Consider the following 16,229-nt stretch of genomic DNA (forward strand, 5'->3'; position numbering starts at 1 on the left):
AGTAGGCCAACTCTTCCATAACTTGGGTATTTTGATGTTTCCCTAACCCTGCCTTACTAAGCGTGTAGTTCAAAGACCGTTGTTTGGTAAGTTGGGCTGTTGGCAGTCAAGGGTCTGGTGCAACAGAGGTTAAGTCAATGGAGATATTTGTTTTCAGTTCACCATGAAGGGGTTGTTATACAATGGTGTGTTTGTACCCTTTCAGGGGGAGGAGCTTGGTGTACAGAGGTTTATTTATTTGAATGTCAACTGACTGTCTCTCTTTCTAAAGACACAGCCATGATGAGAACAACACTTCTTAGCGTGTACCTGACTGTGGTATTTTTAGGTGCTTCACTGTGCACAACAGGTAAGAAATCCTTATTTCATTATTACATTACATAACACATATATTTTTGTTACATTAACTACCAAGACAATGCGGAAAGTACCACAGGGAAAAGAGGGTATATTGCAGCATACTTCACCTAATTGTTTTCTGTTTAAAAGTGAAACATCCTGTACCAATGTTTTACTCCAACAATTAGTTGGCTCCTTTAAAAGCAGAAACCACAGGGACACCTAGGTTGCTTAGACTTTGATCAGGTTACATGATTAAGCCCCCTTGTGTTTATTGTGCTTACAGCAGAAACTGGTCCAGTGGTCTCTCTGAAAAATGGCAAAGTTCGAGGCGAGTACATGACTGTGAAAGGCATAGAGCAGAGGGTGCAGCAGTATTTGGGGATACCCTTTGCCCGTCCACCAGTGGGTCCCCTGCGCCTGGCTGCCCCACAACCTGCAGAGCCATGGGAGGGAGAGAGAGATGGCACACGTCAGCCTCACATGTTAGATGGTTTTACTGTACTGTATCATTGGACATGGAGTCGTAGCTAATAAGGCATTGACCCAAAGAACTAACTTTTCTCTCTCTCTTCTCTCTCTAGGTGTATTCAGGATCCAGTTATTTCTCAACACATAGTAAATGTAATGGCCATTGAATACGATCTGCCAGACGTGTCAGAGGATTGTCTTTATCTTAATGTATACACACCTAAAGAGGCAGCAACAGTCAAAAGACTACCGGTAAGTTATGCTGTACTTGTCACAGTTTAACATTTCACTTATGTCTTATATAATACCAATTTGAAGAAGAAACGTGGTATTTTTATTTAATTAGGCAGGTCAGTTAAGAACAGATTCTTATTTACAATGATGGCCTTTATCCTGCTCAGGTGTTCTTTTGGATTCATGGAGGTGGCTTGTCAATGGGTGCAGCATCTCAGTATGATGCATCACCACTAGCAGCCTATCAGAACATGGTCGTAGTTATCATTCAATATCGTCTTGGAATTTTGGGATTCCTTAGGTATGACATAATATTCTAAATACATTTAGCATTTGGCATTGTGTTTGCTGGAGTGGTTTTTGACATTGTGTTTTATCTTTAGTGCAATGTATCTGATGAATTTCTTTGCATATCTGTTAAAAGCACTGGAGATGAGCATGCACCAGGCAACTGGGGTTTCCTAGACCAGATTGCAGCTCTGAAGTGGGTCCAGGAGAACATTGAGAGCTTTGGAGGGGACCCACAGTCAGTCACCATCGCAGGGGAATCTGCAGGAGGCATCAGTGCCTCCATACTGGTAAAAAAGATCCCCAGCCCAGAATCTGTCAGGGAATTAGATATAACATTATCTAATCTCAATTTTTTTGTGTCCAACTTGACAGACTCTGTCTCCATTAGCAAAAGGATTATTTCATCGAGCAATTTTCCAAAGTGGAGTGGCAACACTTGGAACTTACACTTCAAAAGAGCCTCTGGTCATAGCTAAGGTATTCTACCTGTCTCACAATCATCCAACACAAAGGCAAATTTAACTGACTTGTCAAACAAAAAACATGCTGATTTAAATGCTTTGTGATGTTTGAACAACTCTATGTGGCCAGGTGGTGGCTAACCTGACAAAGTGTGACTGCACCACTAACGAGCATCTTGTCAAGTGTATAAGAGAGAAAACTGAAGAAGATTTAGTGAACGCAACAAAAAAGGTACGCTCTGCAAAAAAAGGTAAACTAGCTATTCTTCGTGGAAACATAAGGAGGATATTTTGCATGTGCATTTCTTCTTGGTGGTTCAAATGATTAATTTCATGATTGAAATGGTTTGACCTCACCTTTAGTGTAAAAAAACATACAGAGTAGCATCTCCCTCAGATATTACTGTTAAGTTATTACAACAACAGCCACAAGGGGTGAGGATAGGCCTGTCTTCAACCATTGAGACAACTTTTCTGCATTTTAGATGAAAACCTTTATGGGGGCGACTGTGGACGGAGTGTTTCTGAAAGACCTTGCAGAGGAGCTTTTAAAGAGCAAGGCGGTCGAAAAGGTTCCTGTGCTGCTTGGAGTGACAAACCATGAGTTTGGATGGATCCTCCCCTCGGTAAGTTTATAGTTTCTTAATTCAAAAACACACTTCTGTTCAAAATATCTCTTCATGTCTCTTCATCTTCAAGTTTAGGTGGTTTGCAAAATAAAAAGTGTTTAAATAAGGATTAAGTTGCTGTCTTCTTGCTTTTAGGAAGACAAAGGTTTGTTTAATGTCTTGGCTTTCATACAGTATGTTCTATGTTTTGTAACAGTCCTTTGCTCCACCTGGATGGTCGGAGGGATTTGACAGGCAATCAGCAATGTCGATAATGAACGGTTTCTATCCTGCTGGGGTGAGTGGTTTTCATCCACCTTGTCCTCCTCCTCCTTCTGTTCCTTCACCTGTTACTGCCTCTGATTGCTCTTACGCTCTGCATTATTTATCAATCTGAAGCCGTGTTTATGTACCATTTACATTATTGTATCATGATACAATTTAATATTATTGTTATCATAGTAACTTAATTAAATTATGAATATTATTAAGCAGAAAATGTACCAGAATATGAAAGTAATGCTGGCCACACTAAGATGATGATGATATGTAGGCCTATACTATACATTTACATTTACATTTAAGTCATTTAGCAGACGCTCTTATCCAGAGCGACTTACAAATACAGCAATATCAAACCAGATTGGAAGTCAGAGTGGGTCTTGAACACACAGGGGCACTTCAACTTGTATATCTGCACAATGCCAATTCTGCAATCTGCATCTCTGTTGCATTTCAGGCCTCCGGACTTAACAATCTCATTGCAGATGAATATTTCAAGGATGCAAAAACTCCTGAAGATATACGTGATGGATTCACTGAAATGCTGGGAGATCTGTTCATGGTTTTGCCTGTTATTAAAGTCGCCGGATACCACAGAGGTTAGTTTCAGTTGGGGAAGGCAACCTCCTGTTGCATTGTAATTCACCTTATGATATAATGCCAAAAGCTCTCACGATCACTTACAATGTATCTCCTGTGTTTTTAGATGCAGGTGCACCTGTGTACATGTATGAGTTTCAACACCGCCCAGAGATGCACAAAGAGACCAGACCAAGCTTTGTAAAGTCTGACCATGCTGATGATATTGGGTTTATGTTTGGATCATGCTTCTGGAATGGACATATAAAGATAACAGGTAGGTAGGTCTACAGAAACTGCATCAGGGCTGGATTACTGACCGTGCACGCAGTAGTCTTGAAAACCCGACCCTATAGGCAACCGTGACTATAGGGTCTGGTTTCAATTCCGGACTCTTTTGGCAACTTCGATAAGGGAAAAAAATTGTTATGCCAGAACGTCGCAATTTGAAACCAAAGTTTGCAGGCAAAACTTTTGCAGTGATTTTAGTGAAGGTAGTTGATGCAAACTAGCCACTTGCGAAATGCACTTATTAAAAATAATCTCCGGATCTCCATCCTGCTAGCTACTATTTTGCATTTTATTCAAGCGGATAAGGTTGTGACGTAGGCAGTGACATCTATGCCTAAAGAGTAGTTAATCTATGCCTAAAGAAGGAATGAAGAAAAATAGCTTTAAACCACAAAATTGTATCTCTGCTGCTAACATGTTTCTTGCCCAGGGCCCAAGGTTTGGTTTGTCCAAACCTGAACTACATAGCCTGCTGTCACATTGGCATGGTTGATGCCATTCGTGATCACCAGAATGATTCAAATGTATTATGCAATGCAAGTTAATAAAAACTGACCTGAACATTATAAGGAGATAGTCATTAGCCTTTGTCTTCTGAGGATATGAACAATATGAAGATTATCTTTTCACAAGATAAGAATAATAGGGATAAAAAAGAAAGATGGATCACCAAATAAAGTGGTCAGGAGGCCACTAGTTAATTATCATTATTTGTTGATATATAATTGTCTTGACCTAAAAAAAAAGCTTCTAGAGATCACATTATTTTCAAAACAAGGTAACGTCTGATCATTCCCTATATTCCCTTAAATGTCACTTACAGGAACAGTCACTGAAGAGGAGGAGAAGCTGTGCAAGACAATGATGGCATATTGGGCCAATTTTGCTCGCACTGGGTAAGCACGCACTCTGACATAAACTGACAACAATATGGCTATTTCTTTGTTTAAGAACTTTTATCTGCATGATTTTCACACAACAGTCCAGCACACCAATGGAAATAGACTCCAAGGTTACTACTTTGCTTCAATAGGCCTGTTATAGCACACTGATCCCTAGGAATGAACTAACTGTGACTTGATGTAACCCTCAGCTCACCAAACGGGGAGGAGCTGATACTGTGGCCCCTGTATGACCAGAAAGAAGAGTACATGGAGTTGGGTTTGAAGCAGGTGGTTGCTCAGAGCCTAAAGAAGGACAAGGTGCACTTCATGACTGTCCTCCCTCAGAAGCTCCACAGCCTGGCAGCCGCAGAAAGTCAGGGAAACTGACATTATCAGCTTACACCTCTAAACACTGTACCTGTAAGCCTAATTATTTTGACAAATTTCTGTAGGTATGTCTAGACTAGAATTTGAATAAATAGTGCACTTTAATTGTAAACGTGTGCTTGTCATCTTTCTGTCTCTGTCTTTCTTCATAGTCTTGTGAAGGAAAATGTTTGTTCTTTTCTAATAACCAATTTGAATGGGTTCATGCAAGTGACTGATTGATTGTGCCTGGGAGGAATTATCACTATCAGTATCTGCAATTTGGCAGTACGCCCAGAAGATTGTTTTGAGAACGAAAGGGATATCTCAGTTTCAAGGTCTCAGATTGGAGAGAAGAAGCCTTGTGTGGTATTGGTTGGTCACATGCATGAACCAAAAATGTATGATGAATTAATTATGAATTAGCTAAATCATGCAAATATAACTTGTCTATGTAAGCAGTATATAAGAGAACTAAATGATTGCGCCAGTGGAGCTCACTTCAGATCGGTACTTTATTCATCTACAGTACCAGTCAAAAATGTGGACACACCTACTCATTCAAGGGGTTTTCTTTATTTTACTATTTTCTACATTGTAGAATAATAGGGAAGACATCAACACTATGAAATAACCCATATGGAATCATGTAGTAACCAAAAAAGTGTTTAACAAATCAAAATTATATATATTTTTAGATTCTACAAAGTAGCCACCTTTGCAATGATGACAGCTTTGCACACTCTTGCCAATATCTGAATCAGATTCATGAGGTAGCTGAATTGCATTTCAATTAACAGGTATGTCTTGTTAAAAGTTCATTTGTGGAATTTCTTTCCTTCTTAATGCATTTGAGCCAATCAGTTGTGTTGTGACAAGGTATGGGGGTATACAGAAGATAGCCCTATTTGGTAAAAGACCAAGTCCATATTATGGCAAGAACAGCTCAAATAAGCAAAATAAATTTTAATTAGGAAAATAATAAAATGAGATATTGTTACTATTAAGTACTGAGTGAATGAGAGCAATCGGGGGACTAGCTCCGATGTGAAAGAGGTGATGTCTGAATGAATACCACAACCAGTTCTGTGTGAGCTGAGTTTACCAGTTCTGTGAGCTGAGTTTACCAGTTATGTGAGCTGAGTTTTCAATCTATAACACTATCTAGTGGTTCTGTCCACCACCGCCCGTTGATCTACAGGTTGTGAGCACTGACAGGAGAAGCCATTGAAAATGTTGAGAGGGTAACAGCTGAGATGGGTAAGGACTGTTCATTGATGACCCTGGACACTGAGATTTCCTCGAAAACATGATATGTGTAACTCTCGGGCTGGCTGCGCTGTGATCGTTGCTGGTGGTGGGGATTTAAATACCTAAGTTCTGTATGTGAGGAGAGAGAGAGTACTATTCCCCAAAATGCTGTCGAATTGAACACTAGTGTAAATATTTAAACCCCTGTATGTATAGAACACTAGTGTAAAGGAGGAATTTGTGAAGAAGAGTATAATAAGTTACTAGATTTGATAAAGTAACAATGTGTGAATGTATAATGGGCACCTAGAGTTTAACTTGGTAGGTAGAGACTTATTATGGACAGAGCTCGCCATCTACAGGGGACTGATAGACAGTGCCAGCCCAGTTTTAATACATCTTGATCCCAGATAGTTCATCTCTTACCTTCTGAATTGTCTGATGTATTCTATAAATTTGGCACATTACATGTTAATCTAAAATAATAGACATTTAATAAGTGTGAAGCAGAAAGTGAATATCCAACAGAAATTGTTAATAAATATATTGAGTAACAGTTTCGGGTAGACTAAAATTAAAACAATGCTTTCCAATAAGGAGAAAGTTATCATATTTGTTCTGTTTTTAAACCTTACAATAGGGGTAAAAGCAGTTTGTTTGAGAGTGATCCGTATGTATTAGCAGTAGTGATTGAGAAGGTCTTCCTATTTGGAAGAAGGGAGAAACCTAGTTGAAGGAAACAGATATGGAGAATAGGTAAAGTAAAAAAGGGAATGGTGATATTAGTAGCATTCAGATCACACTCTAATAATGCAATGTCTTAGTAATTTGAAGAAGTCAATGTTTCAATACAAGGTCACATGACGAACAGAGGGCTTGAGCCTTGGAACTGATTATATTCGAGGCTGCCATCTGGTGTTTGGGATAAAGATAAGCTTTCTGTGGACCAATAGATAGGCCATTAGTACTCACTAAACTCAAATGGGTTGTAAGGGACACAGTGGGAAAATATTTGTTTTCTATTTTCTTTCACTTTTATTTAACCAGGTAGGCCAGTTGAGAACAAGTTCTCATTTACAACTGCGACCTGGCCAAGATAAAGCAAAGCAGTGCGGCACAAACAACACAGAGTTACACATGGGATAAACAAAAGTACAGGCAATAACACAATAAAAATTGTCTATGTACAGTGTGTGCAAATGTAGTAAGATTAGGGAGGTAAGGCAATAAACAGGCCATAGCCTGTAGCCCATTCCAGCCTTGTGTAGGTCTATAATCTTGTCCCTGACATCCTTGGTGAGCTCTTTGGTCTTGGCCATGGTGGAGAGTATGGAATCTGATTAATTGATTGCTTCTGTAGACAGGTGTCTTTTATATAGGTACCAGGCTGAGATTAGGAGCACTCCCTTTCAAATACGTATTTCCCCTCATTAAAATGCAAATCAATTTATAACATTTTTGACATGCGTTTTTCTGGATTTTGTTGTTGTTATTCTGTCTCTCACTGTTCAAATAAACCTACCATTAAAATTATAGACTGATCATTTCTTTGTCAGTGGGAAAACGTAAAAAATCAGCAGGGTTCAAATACTTTTGTCCCTCACTGTGCATGTCAAAACAAAAGACCCCAAATTAAAGTTTACAGTTAGCTAGCTAGCTGACATTAGATGGCTGTACGTGTATGATCTGTGTGTAATAATGTTTTCTCAGAATAACATTTCGCATGGCTAGTTACAGCCCAATGTTAGCTAGCTAACTTGCTAACATTGAACCTATTTGGTTAACTTTAGCTAGCTATGATAATCGGTTTGTATCAAAACAAATTTTATTGGTCACATACACATGTTTAGCAGATGTTATTGCGGGTGAAGCGAAATGCTTGTGTTTCTAGCTCCGATAGTGCAGTAATATATAACAAGTAATATCTAACGATTTCACAACATACAATATACCCAATACGCTAGTACTCTATGGATTGGGATTATTGTTGTTTATCTAGCGTGTCTAAACAAGACTCCACTTCGCCAGATGATTACATGACCCATGAAATTAGCCAGGTGTGTCTGATGGGGATTACAGCTATCTATTGTATAATAATGCTAAAATATTTGTATCTGGAATTTGTCTTTCAGCATCAGTAGAACACACCGGACTCTCCTCCACCAGTCATACAAGGAGAATGGTCTAATGCCTCCCATCACAAAGAGAGCTGCTCCAAGCAAGCACAGGTTACACCTGAAGCATGAGGATTTGCAGCGAGTTGTGAACTTCATCAACAACTACGCAGAAGACAATGCAATAGTATTAGCAGGACGCCACCCAGGACACAAACACTTTGGTGGAAAGCTGCTGCCATCCCATGTGACAAAAGCAGTGATGTGGCATCCTCGAAGTAATCATCTAGTTTTCAAAGTATCTGTAATCTGACTCACTACCTGACCCTGGTTCAATTCCAGGCTGTATCACAACGGGCTGTGATTGGAAGTCCCACAGGTTGGCGCACAATTGTCCCAGTGTTATCTGGATTAGGGTTAGGCTGTCACTGTAGATAAGAATTTGTTCTCAACTGACTTGCCTAGTTAAATAAAGGTATAAAAACTTGGGAGGTGTATTGATGTTGTAATGTCTCCTACAATTTTTAAAAAATATTTCCTGTTTTACAGTTTCGATGCTCTGGAGCCTGGTGTTGTTGATGCCAAGGAGCGTTCGGACTCAGACGGGACCAGGTTTCAGCTGCTGCGCAACGCTGACATCCTTCCTCCCATAATGGTCTGCCTGTACAAGCACCACCTGGACTGGACACAGCTAGAAAAACTTATCTTTTGAGAAAATCAGGGAGTTTTGCTACGAAGAGGCTATACACGTCACATGCCCTGCACCAATCCACCAATCCTTTATCCTGCTGCTCAGCCACTTTACCCCTGATTGTATGCATATAACTACCTCATCTATCACTGATATCGTTATTGATATTGTTCTTGTATATACTGTATATTATTTTCTTTATATTGACACTATCTATTTCTGATATTGCTACTATGCAAGTAACCATTTCGCTGTACCGTTTACACCTACTGTTGAGACCCACCCACTTAGCAAGATGTGGCTGGGGGTCATAGCATTTCTTTCACATGACCCATCAATTTAGACAAGTGTGCCTGGGTAGGCATCATGTAAAATTTACAAAATATTTTTTGTTTTCCATTATTTTCCTTTATTGTATCCTACTACTTTTACCACTTTTAGTCTTAATCTTTTAGACCTCATATGTGAATCCTTAAAGAGTGTCACAACCTGATCAGTTTCACCTGTCTTTGTGATTGTCTCCACCCCCCTCCAGGTGTCGCCCATCTTCCCCATTATCCCTTGATCATTTATACCTGTGTTCTCGGTTTGTCTGTTGCCAGTTCGTATTGTCTTGCCGGGTCTACCCAGTGTACTATACCGTGTTTGTTTCCTAGTTTTCCCGGTCTAACCATTCTGCCTGCCCTGGCCCCGAGCCTGCCTGCGTGCTGATTACGAACCTCTGCCTGTCCTTGACCTGTCCTTAGTGTGATATAAATGATTGAGAACTGTACTATCCACCCCCTGTGTCTGCATCTGGGTCATATCCTGAGTTGTGATAAAGAGATTGGTGGTGCTGGCTTAAGAGGGTGTGAACAATGTAAATGAGTGTAGACAAAAAAGTGCTCTCCAGTAGGTATCAAATATTCATAGGCCATTTTCTCAAAAGTGAGGTTACAAGTTTATCAACTTTCAAAGCAGCATTACTTTCCCATTGTTCCTCATTTGCAGTGTATGATATACCATTTGTTTCTCTGTGTCTCTGCCTTTATCCAATGTAAAAACACTTTCAAATTTTGCTCCACAAGACTGAATCAAAGCGGTCGGTTACATATGGTTTCTAGGTGGTGTGGAACATGTTCCAGATGAGGGATCGTTGGAAACTGACACATTTTTTTGGAACTGAATAATTGACTTGAGCAAGTTTTTAGTATGTTTATAACTATATATATGGGTTAGATGGACAGATTTATGTGCAAATGTATTTGTGGCCGGAGGCAAAGTAGAAGGAGTCCTGAGCCAAATGGACCAACGCAGGCCTGGAGTGGCCCAGAAGTAGACAGTCATCATGGAAGGAGAGCCCTGCTGGGCCTTGGGTTGGGTCCGGTTATGTGGTGAACTTTACTACAGCATTGATAAGAAAAATGCCTTTTAAGACTATGACCAGCAATGTACTATGAATCTTAATGGATAAAATGCTTGCACTGTTGGGTTTGTGGTGACAGGTATGAGAACCGTTACAAACAATGAGAAGATCTGAAGGCTCTTTTTAAGAGATTACAAACCTCCTGGAATGGGGAGATAAGTGGCCTCTAGCTGACATCCCTCACACTCAGGCACCATCCAGGTTCTTTGGTGTGTTTTTAAAAAATGTTGTTTTTTTTGGGGGGGGGGGGTTGCATTTGCCCAAGAATTCTCACTATCAGTATCTGCAATTTGGCAATATACCCAGAACATTATTTTGAGAACGAAAGGGATCTCTCAGTTTCAAGGACTCAGCTTGCAGTGAAGAAGCCTTGTGAGGTATTGTTCTGTCACATGCATAAACCAAACGTTAATGATGAATTAATTATGAATAATAAATAAGCTATTTCATGCAAATATAACTGTCATGCTCTGACCATAGAGAGCCCTCCGTTCTCTATGGTGTTTAGGTCAAAGCTTGACTAGGGATGTGTTCTAGTCATTGATTTTCTATGTGGCTGGGTTGCATGTTTCCCAATTAGAGGCAGCTGGTAATCGTTGCCTTTAATTGGGGATCATATTTAGGAAGCCCTTTCTCCCACCTGCTTTGTGGGATATTGTTTTGAGTGAGTGCATGTAGCACTATGTTTGTTCACGGTCGGTGTTTGTTTATAAGTTTCACTTTAAATAAATATGCGGAACTCAAATCACGCTGCGCCTTGGTCCGTCTTTCCACACGACCGTGACAGAATATCTCACCAACGCAGGACCAAGCAGGGTGTTATGGAGGTTAAGGAGTTTTGGACATGGGAGGAAATCATGTCCGGATGTGAGATCCTTCCTTGGAAGGAGACACCAAGGAAGGTAGAAGGACAGCGACGACGCCGGGGACCGTGGCCACAAAAACCCCAAGATTTTTTTGGGGGGGCATGAGGGGTGGTTGGTGGAGCAGCGGAGAGGGGAAGAGCGGGTCATCAGTCCGGTGCCATGTGTGCCAGCTCCCCGTACTCACCCTGAAGAGCCAGAGACAGTCAGGGAAGCAATGGAGAGGGAGAGAGAGAGAGAGAGAGAGAGAAGAGAGAGAGGTGGTCAAGCGTGTTCTGCTCAACATTCGACCTGAAGAGCCTGTCACCAGTCCGGTGCCACCTGCACCGGCTCCACGCACCAGGCCTCCAGTGCGCCTCCCCAGTCCCGCTCCATGGCCGGAGCTCTCCTCTGCGCCGGTGCCCAATCCGGGCATGGCGTCCAACCCAGCTCCATGGCCGGAGCTCTCCTCTGCGCCGGTGCCCAGTCCGGGCATGGCGTCCAACCCAGCTCCATGGCCGGATTCGTGGTGTGGGGGGGGGCCCCTGTGTTTAGGTCAGAGCTTGACAATGGGGGTGTTCTAGTCATTGATTTTCTATGTGGCTGGGTTGTATTGTTCCCAATTAGAGGCAGCTGGTAATCGTATCCTCTAGTTGAGAATAATATTTAGGAAGCCTTTTCTCCCACCTGCTTTGTGGGATATTGTTTTGAGTGAGTGCATGGAGCACTACATTTGTTCATGATCGGTGTTTGTTTGTTTATTGTTTTGTTTTGTTAATAAGTTTCACTTTAAATAAATATGTGGAACTCAAATCACGCTGCGCCTTGGTCCGTCTTTCCACATGACCTGTATATGAGAGAATTAATGGGACTGCCCTGGCAGAGCTCACATCAGACCGGTACATCAAATCAAACTTTATTTGTCACATACACTGAATACAAGTGTAGACCTTACTGTGAAATGCTTACTTACAATCCCTTAACCAACAGTGCAGTTCAAGAAGAGTTAAGACTATATTTACCAAATAAAGTAAAACAAAACAAAAGTAACACAATAAAATAACAATAACGAGGCTAAAGAGTCCTGTGTGGCTCAGTCGGTAGAGCATGGCGCTTGCAACGCCAAGCGTCGTGGGTTCGATTCCCGCTGGGGCCACCCATATGTAAAAGTAGTGGCCCCAGCCGACTTGTAAGTCGCTTTGGACAAAAGCGTCTGCTAAATGGGATATATTATTATTATATTATATACAGGGGGTACCAGTACTGAGTCAGTGTTGGGGGGTACAGGTTAGTTAAGGTAATTTGTACATGTATTTGGGGTGAAGTGACTATGCATAGATAATAAACAGTGAATAGCAGCAGTGTACACAACAAATGGGGGGGGGGGTGAATGTAAATAGGCTGGTGGCCATTGGATTAATTGTTCAGCAGTCTTATGGCTTAGGGGTAGAAGCTGTTAAGGAGCCTTTTGGTCCTACACTTGGCACTCCGGTAACGCTTGCTGTGCGGTGGCAGAGAAAATAGTCGATGACTTGGGTATCTGAAGTTTCTGACAATTTTATGGGCTTTCCTCTGATATCGCCTATTATATAGGTTCTGGATGGCAGGAAGCTTGGCCCCAGTGATGTACTGGGCAATACGCCCTACCCTCTGTAGCGCCTTAAGGTCAGATGTCGTACCAGGCGGTGATGCAACCGGTCAGGATACTCTGGATTGTGCAGCTGTATAACTTTTTGAGGATCTGGGGACCCATGCCTAATCCTTTCAGTCTCCTAAGGGGGAAAAGGTTTTGTCGTGCACTCTTCACGACTGTCTTGGTGTGTTTGGACCATGATAGTTTGTTGGTGAGATGGATACCAAGGAATTTGAAACTCTCGGCCCGCTCCACTACAGCCCCATCGATGTTAATGGGGGCCTGTTTGGCCCCCCTTTTCCTGTAGTCCACGATAAGGTCCTTTGTCTTGCTCACTTTGAGTGAGAGTTTGTTGTCTTGGCACCACACTGCCAGGTCTCTGACCTCTGTCCTATAGGCTGTCTCCTCGTTGTCGGTGATCAGGCCGACACTGTTGTGTCGTCATCAAACTTAATGAAGGTGTTGGAGTCGTGCTTGGCCATGCAGTCGTGGGTGAACAGGGAGTATAGAAGGGGACTAAGCACGCAACCCAGAGGCGACCCCATGTTGAGGATCAGCGTGACTACCCTTACCACCTGGAGGCGGCCCAGGTCAGGGAGAGGTTGAAAATGTCATACTGCTGTACTCCTCAATGCCATCGGACGAATCCCGGAACATATTCCAGTCTGTCCTAGCAAAACAGTTCTGTAGCTTAGCATCCGTGTCATCTGACCATTCCTTATTGAGCAAGTCACTGGTTCTTCCTGCATTAGTTTGTGCTTGTATTCAGGAATCAGGAGGATAGAATTATGGTCAGATTTGCCAAATGGAAGGCGAGGGAAAGCTTTGTATGCATCTATGTGCGTGGAGTAAAGGTGGGCTACGTTTTTTTCTTCTGGTTGCACATGTGACATGCTTGCAGAAATGAGGTCAAATGGATTTAAGTTATCCATTCAAGTATTAGACCAAACAATATGTGTCTGCTATATGCAAAATGTTTAGAATAAAGTATTAATTAATTCCTCCAGAGTGTTAGAACTACAGTGTTGTTACATATGATGCCTTGCAGTTGCTGTTCTCTGCCTTGTGTCATGGAGACCTCCTTCTGTGCTTACTCGTTCTCTTTCCTCGTGGGCTGTTTAGCAGAGGACCAGCTTCTTGTCTCAAAGTGTCCCTTGTGTTCTGCTATGTCTCCGTTGTGTGTTTTCCTTGGATTGCAATGCTGCCCCCTGCTTCAAGGCTGGAGCTGACCTGTTCAACAATCAGATATATTTTGCTGCATCTGCATGTGTATCCTCTATTGCCATACTGCTGAATGACTTAGACCTTTGTATTGAGGCTGTGTGTAGTTTTGATTTAGCAACAAGCACTGCTATGTGTTTGCATTGCTGTGTGGACTGTGACCTCTCAGTATTGTTTGTATTGAAACGCAGACCAACCCTCAGTCCTCTAATACTGTAGCTGGGAATGCATCACCTGCTTTTCATGTTGATTGGCGAATGCATAGAAAGTCAGACGCTGGTCTTTAAGACATCTCTCATACAAAGTGTTGTGCTTACAATGTCCTCCCACTTCTGTTGTGCAGTGGTGGTTGAGTTAGCATGGACGTGTAATTATGATGAAAAAAGTTGCTGAGATGAAAAAAACATACTGTACTTATTACAATGTGAACACTTTTGGAGTCATGCGTGCGTATGAGTGTATAAGAGTGAATAAGACAGGACGTTTGAATCAGACAGAGGTGTTTGGGAAGAAGAATGTCAGAAAGAGAAAGAGAACTCTCTGTGTCTGCACTTCACTGTGTGAGGCTATGAGTCTGTGAGTAGGGTGCTAAGTGGGGACATTTAGTAGCACAATGTGGGAGTGTTTTAGACCCTGGCCCGTACTGCCAAATGGTTGCCATTCCTACCTCTGCATGTAAATAAACAGTGGTTATGCTGGCTGCTCACTGATTGGACATAATGTAATGAGCTGTGAAAGCCCAGTCAGTGGTGTCACACAATGAGGCCTCAGCACTCTCTCTATCTTTAATGGATCCCAGACCTGCCAGTTAGTTGTCCCAGTCCCACACACTAACTCATGGTGAATACACTCTTCATATCTACACCATGCATTTCTTTTCCCATATTCTTACATTGCACTTCAATGTGTAGTCTATTATACTGAAGAAACATTGTTTGTTGTGACAACTGTTTGTGTGGTAACAAGTGTGTTGTCTTTCCGTGAGAGAGTGGGAGAGTTTTATTTTATGTGAGTATGCTTGGCTGGTGCCACTGTGAGGGAGAGGGGGAAGATGGAGCTGCAGTGGATAGCAGCTTTCTTATTGTGTGTTTTTTTATTGCTTATCTTTTTCTGTACATAATTACTCTGCCATAATTTCCTGCTTCTGGACATCAGAACAGTGATCACCAACCTCAATTTGGATGAACATGTTTCTCAGAGTAGTGGCTGAGTGGCAACATGGAAAATATACACAGAGTGTACAACACATGAGAGATACCTGCTCTTTCCATGACATAGACTGACTAGGTGAATCCAGGTGAAAGCTACTGTATGATCCCTTATTGATGTCACCTGTTAAACCCACTTTAATCAGTGTAGATGAAGGGGAGGAGACGGGTTAAAGAAGGATTTTTAAGCCTTGAGAGAAAATTGAGACATGTATTGTGTATGTGTGCCATTCAGACAGTGATAGGGCAAGAAAATAGGTTTAAGTGCCTCTGAACAGGGTATGATAGTAGGTGCCAGGCACACCGGCTTGAGTGTGTCAAGAATTGCAACGCTGCTGGGTTTTTCACGCTCAACAGTTTCCTGTGTATCAAGAATGGTCCACCACCCAAAGGACATTTATCCTACTTGACACAACTGTGGAAACCACTGGAGTCAACATTGGCCAGCATCATGTGGAAAGCTTTCAACACCTTGCAGAGTCCATGCCCCCAAAAACTGAGGCTGTTTTGAGGGCAAAAGGGGTGCAACTCAATATTAGGAAGGTGTTCCTAATCTTTTGTACACTCAGTGTATATCTCGCTGGTTTTTCTTTGCATCATCAAGACCGGACGGCAGACAAAGGAAGGAACAGGGTTTATACTTGTTAACAATCTCTAATGTTTTTGCGAGTTAGAATACCTCATGATAATCTGCAGAACATATTATTTACCAAGAGAGTTTATCAATATTTTTCATAGCTGTCTATTTACCGCAACAAACTGATGCTGGCACAAAGACCACACTCAACGAGCTGTATAGGGTCATATGCAAACAAAAAAATGAATATCCAGAGGTGTTGCTTCTCGTGGCCAGTGATTGTGATATAGGGTACCTGAAATGTGTTTTACCTCATTTTTACCTGCAAGTCACCTGTGCAGCTAGAGGCGACAAAACTGTACTCCACACACAGAAATGCATGCAAGGCCCTCTCTCGTCCTCCCTTTCGCAAATCAAACCATAACTCTATCCTCCTGCTTCCTGCTTACAAGCAAAAACTCAAACAGGAAGTACCAGTGAC

At 41.8% G+C, this 16,229-nt stretch overlaps 1 protein-coding gene across 2 annotated transcripts; it reads left to right on the plus strand.

Annotated features, from left to right (window-relative positions):
- Positions 1-220: 220 nt before the first annotated feature.
- Positions 221-4,939, plus strand: LOC135509436 (carboxylesterase 5A-like). Of its 2 annotated transcripts, none has more exons than XM_064930086.1 (13): positions 221-349; positions 626-824; positions 924-1,062; positions 1,212-1,345; positions 1,469-1,622; positions 1,708-1,812; positions 1,927-2,028; positions 2,282-2,422; positions 2,622-2,702; positions 3,144-3,285; positions 3,393-3,542; positions 4,380-4,452; positions 4,650-4,939. In XM_064930086.1, the coding sequence occupies exons 1-13, from the start codon at positions 280-282 to the stop codon at positions 4,825-4,827; spliced, it is 1,668 nt and encodes a 555-aa protein (XP_064786158.1). In that variant the 5' UTR covers positions 221-279; the 3' UTR covers positions 4,828-4,939. The 2 variants fall into 2 exon arrangements, with proteins under 2 accessions (XP_064786158.1, XP_064786160.1); XM_064930088.1 differs by having other exon boundaries at positions 253-349; positions 629-824.
- The last annotated feature ends 11,290 nt before the right edge of the window (positions 4,940-16,229 follow it).

Source organism: Oncorhynchus masou, chromosome 22 (assembly GCF_036934945.1).
Source record: "Oncorhynchus masou masou isolate Uvic2021 chromosome 22, UVic_Omas_1.1, whole genome shotgun sequence".
Lineage (NCBI taxonomy): Eukaryota > Metazoa > Chordata > Actinopteri > Salmoniformes > Salmonidae > Oncorhynchus > Oncorhynchus masou.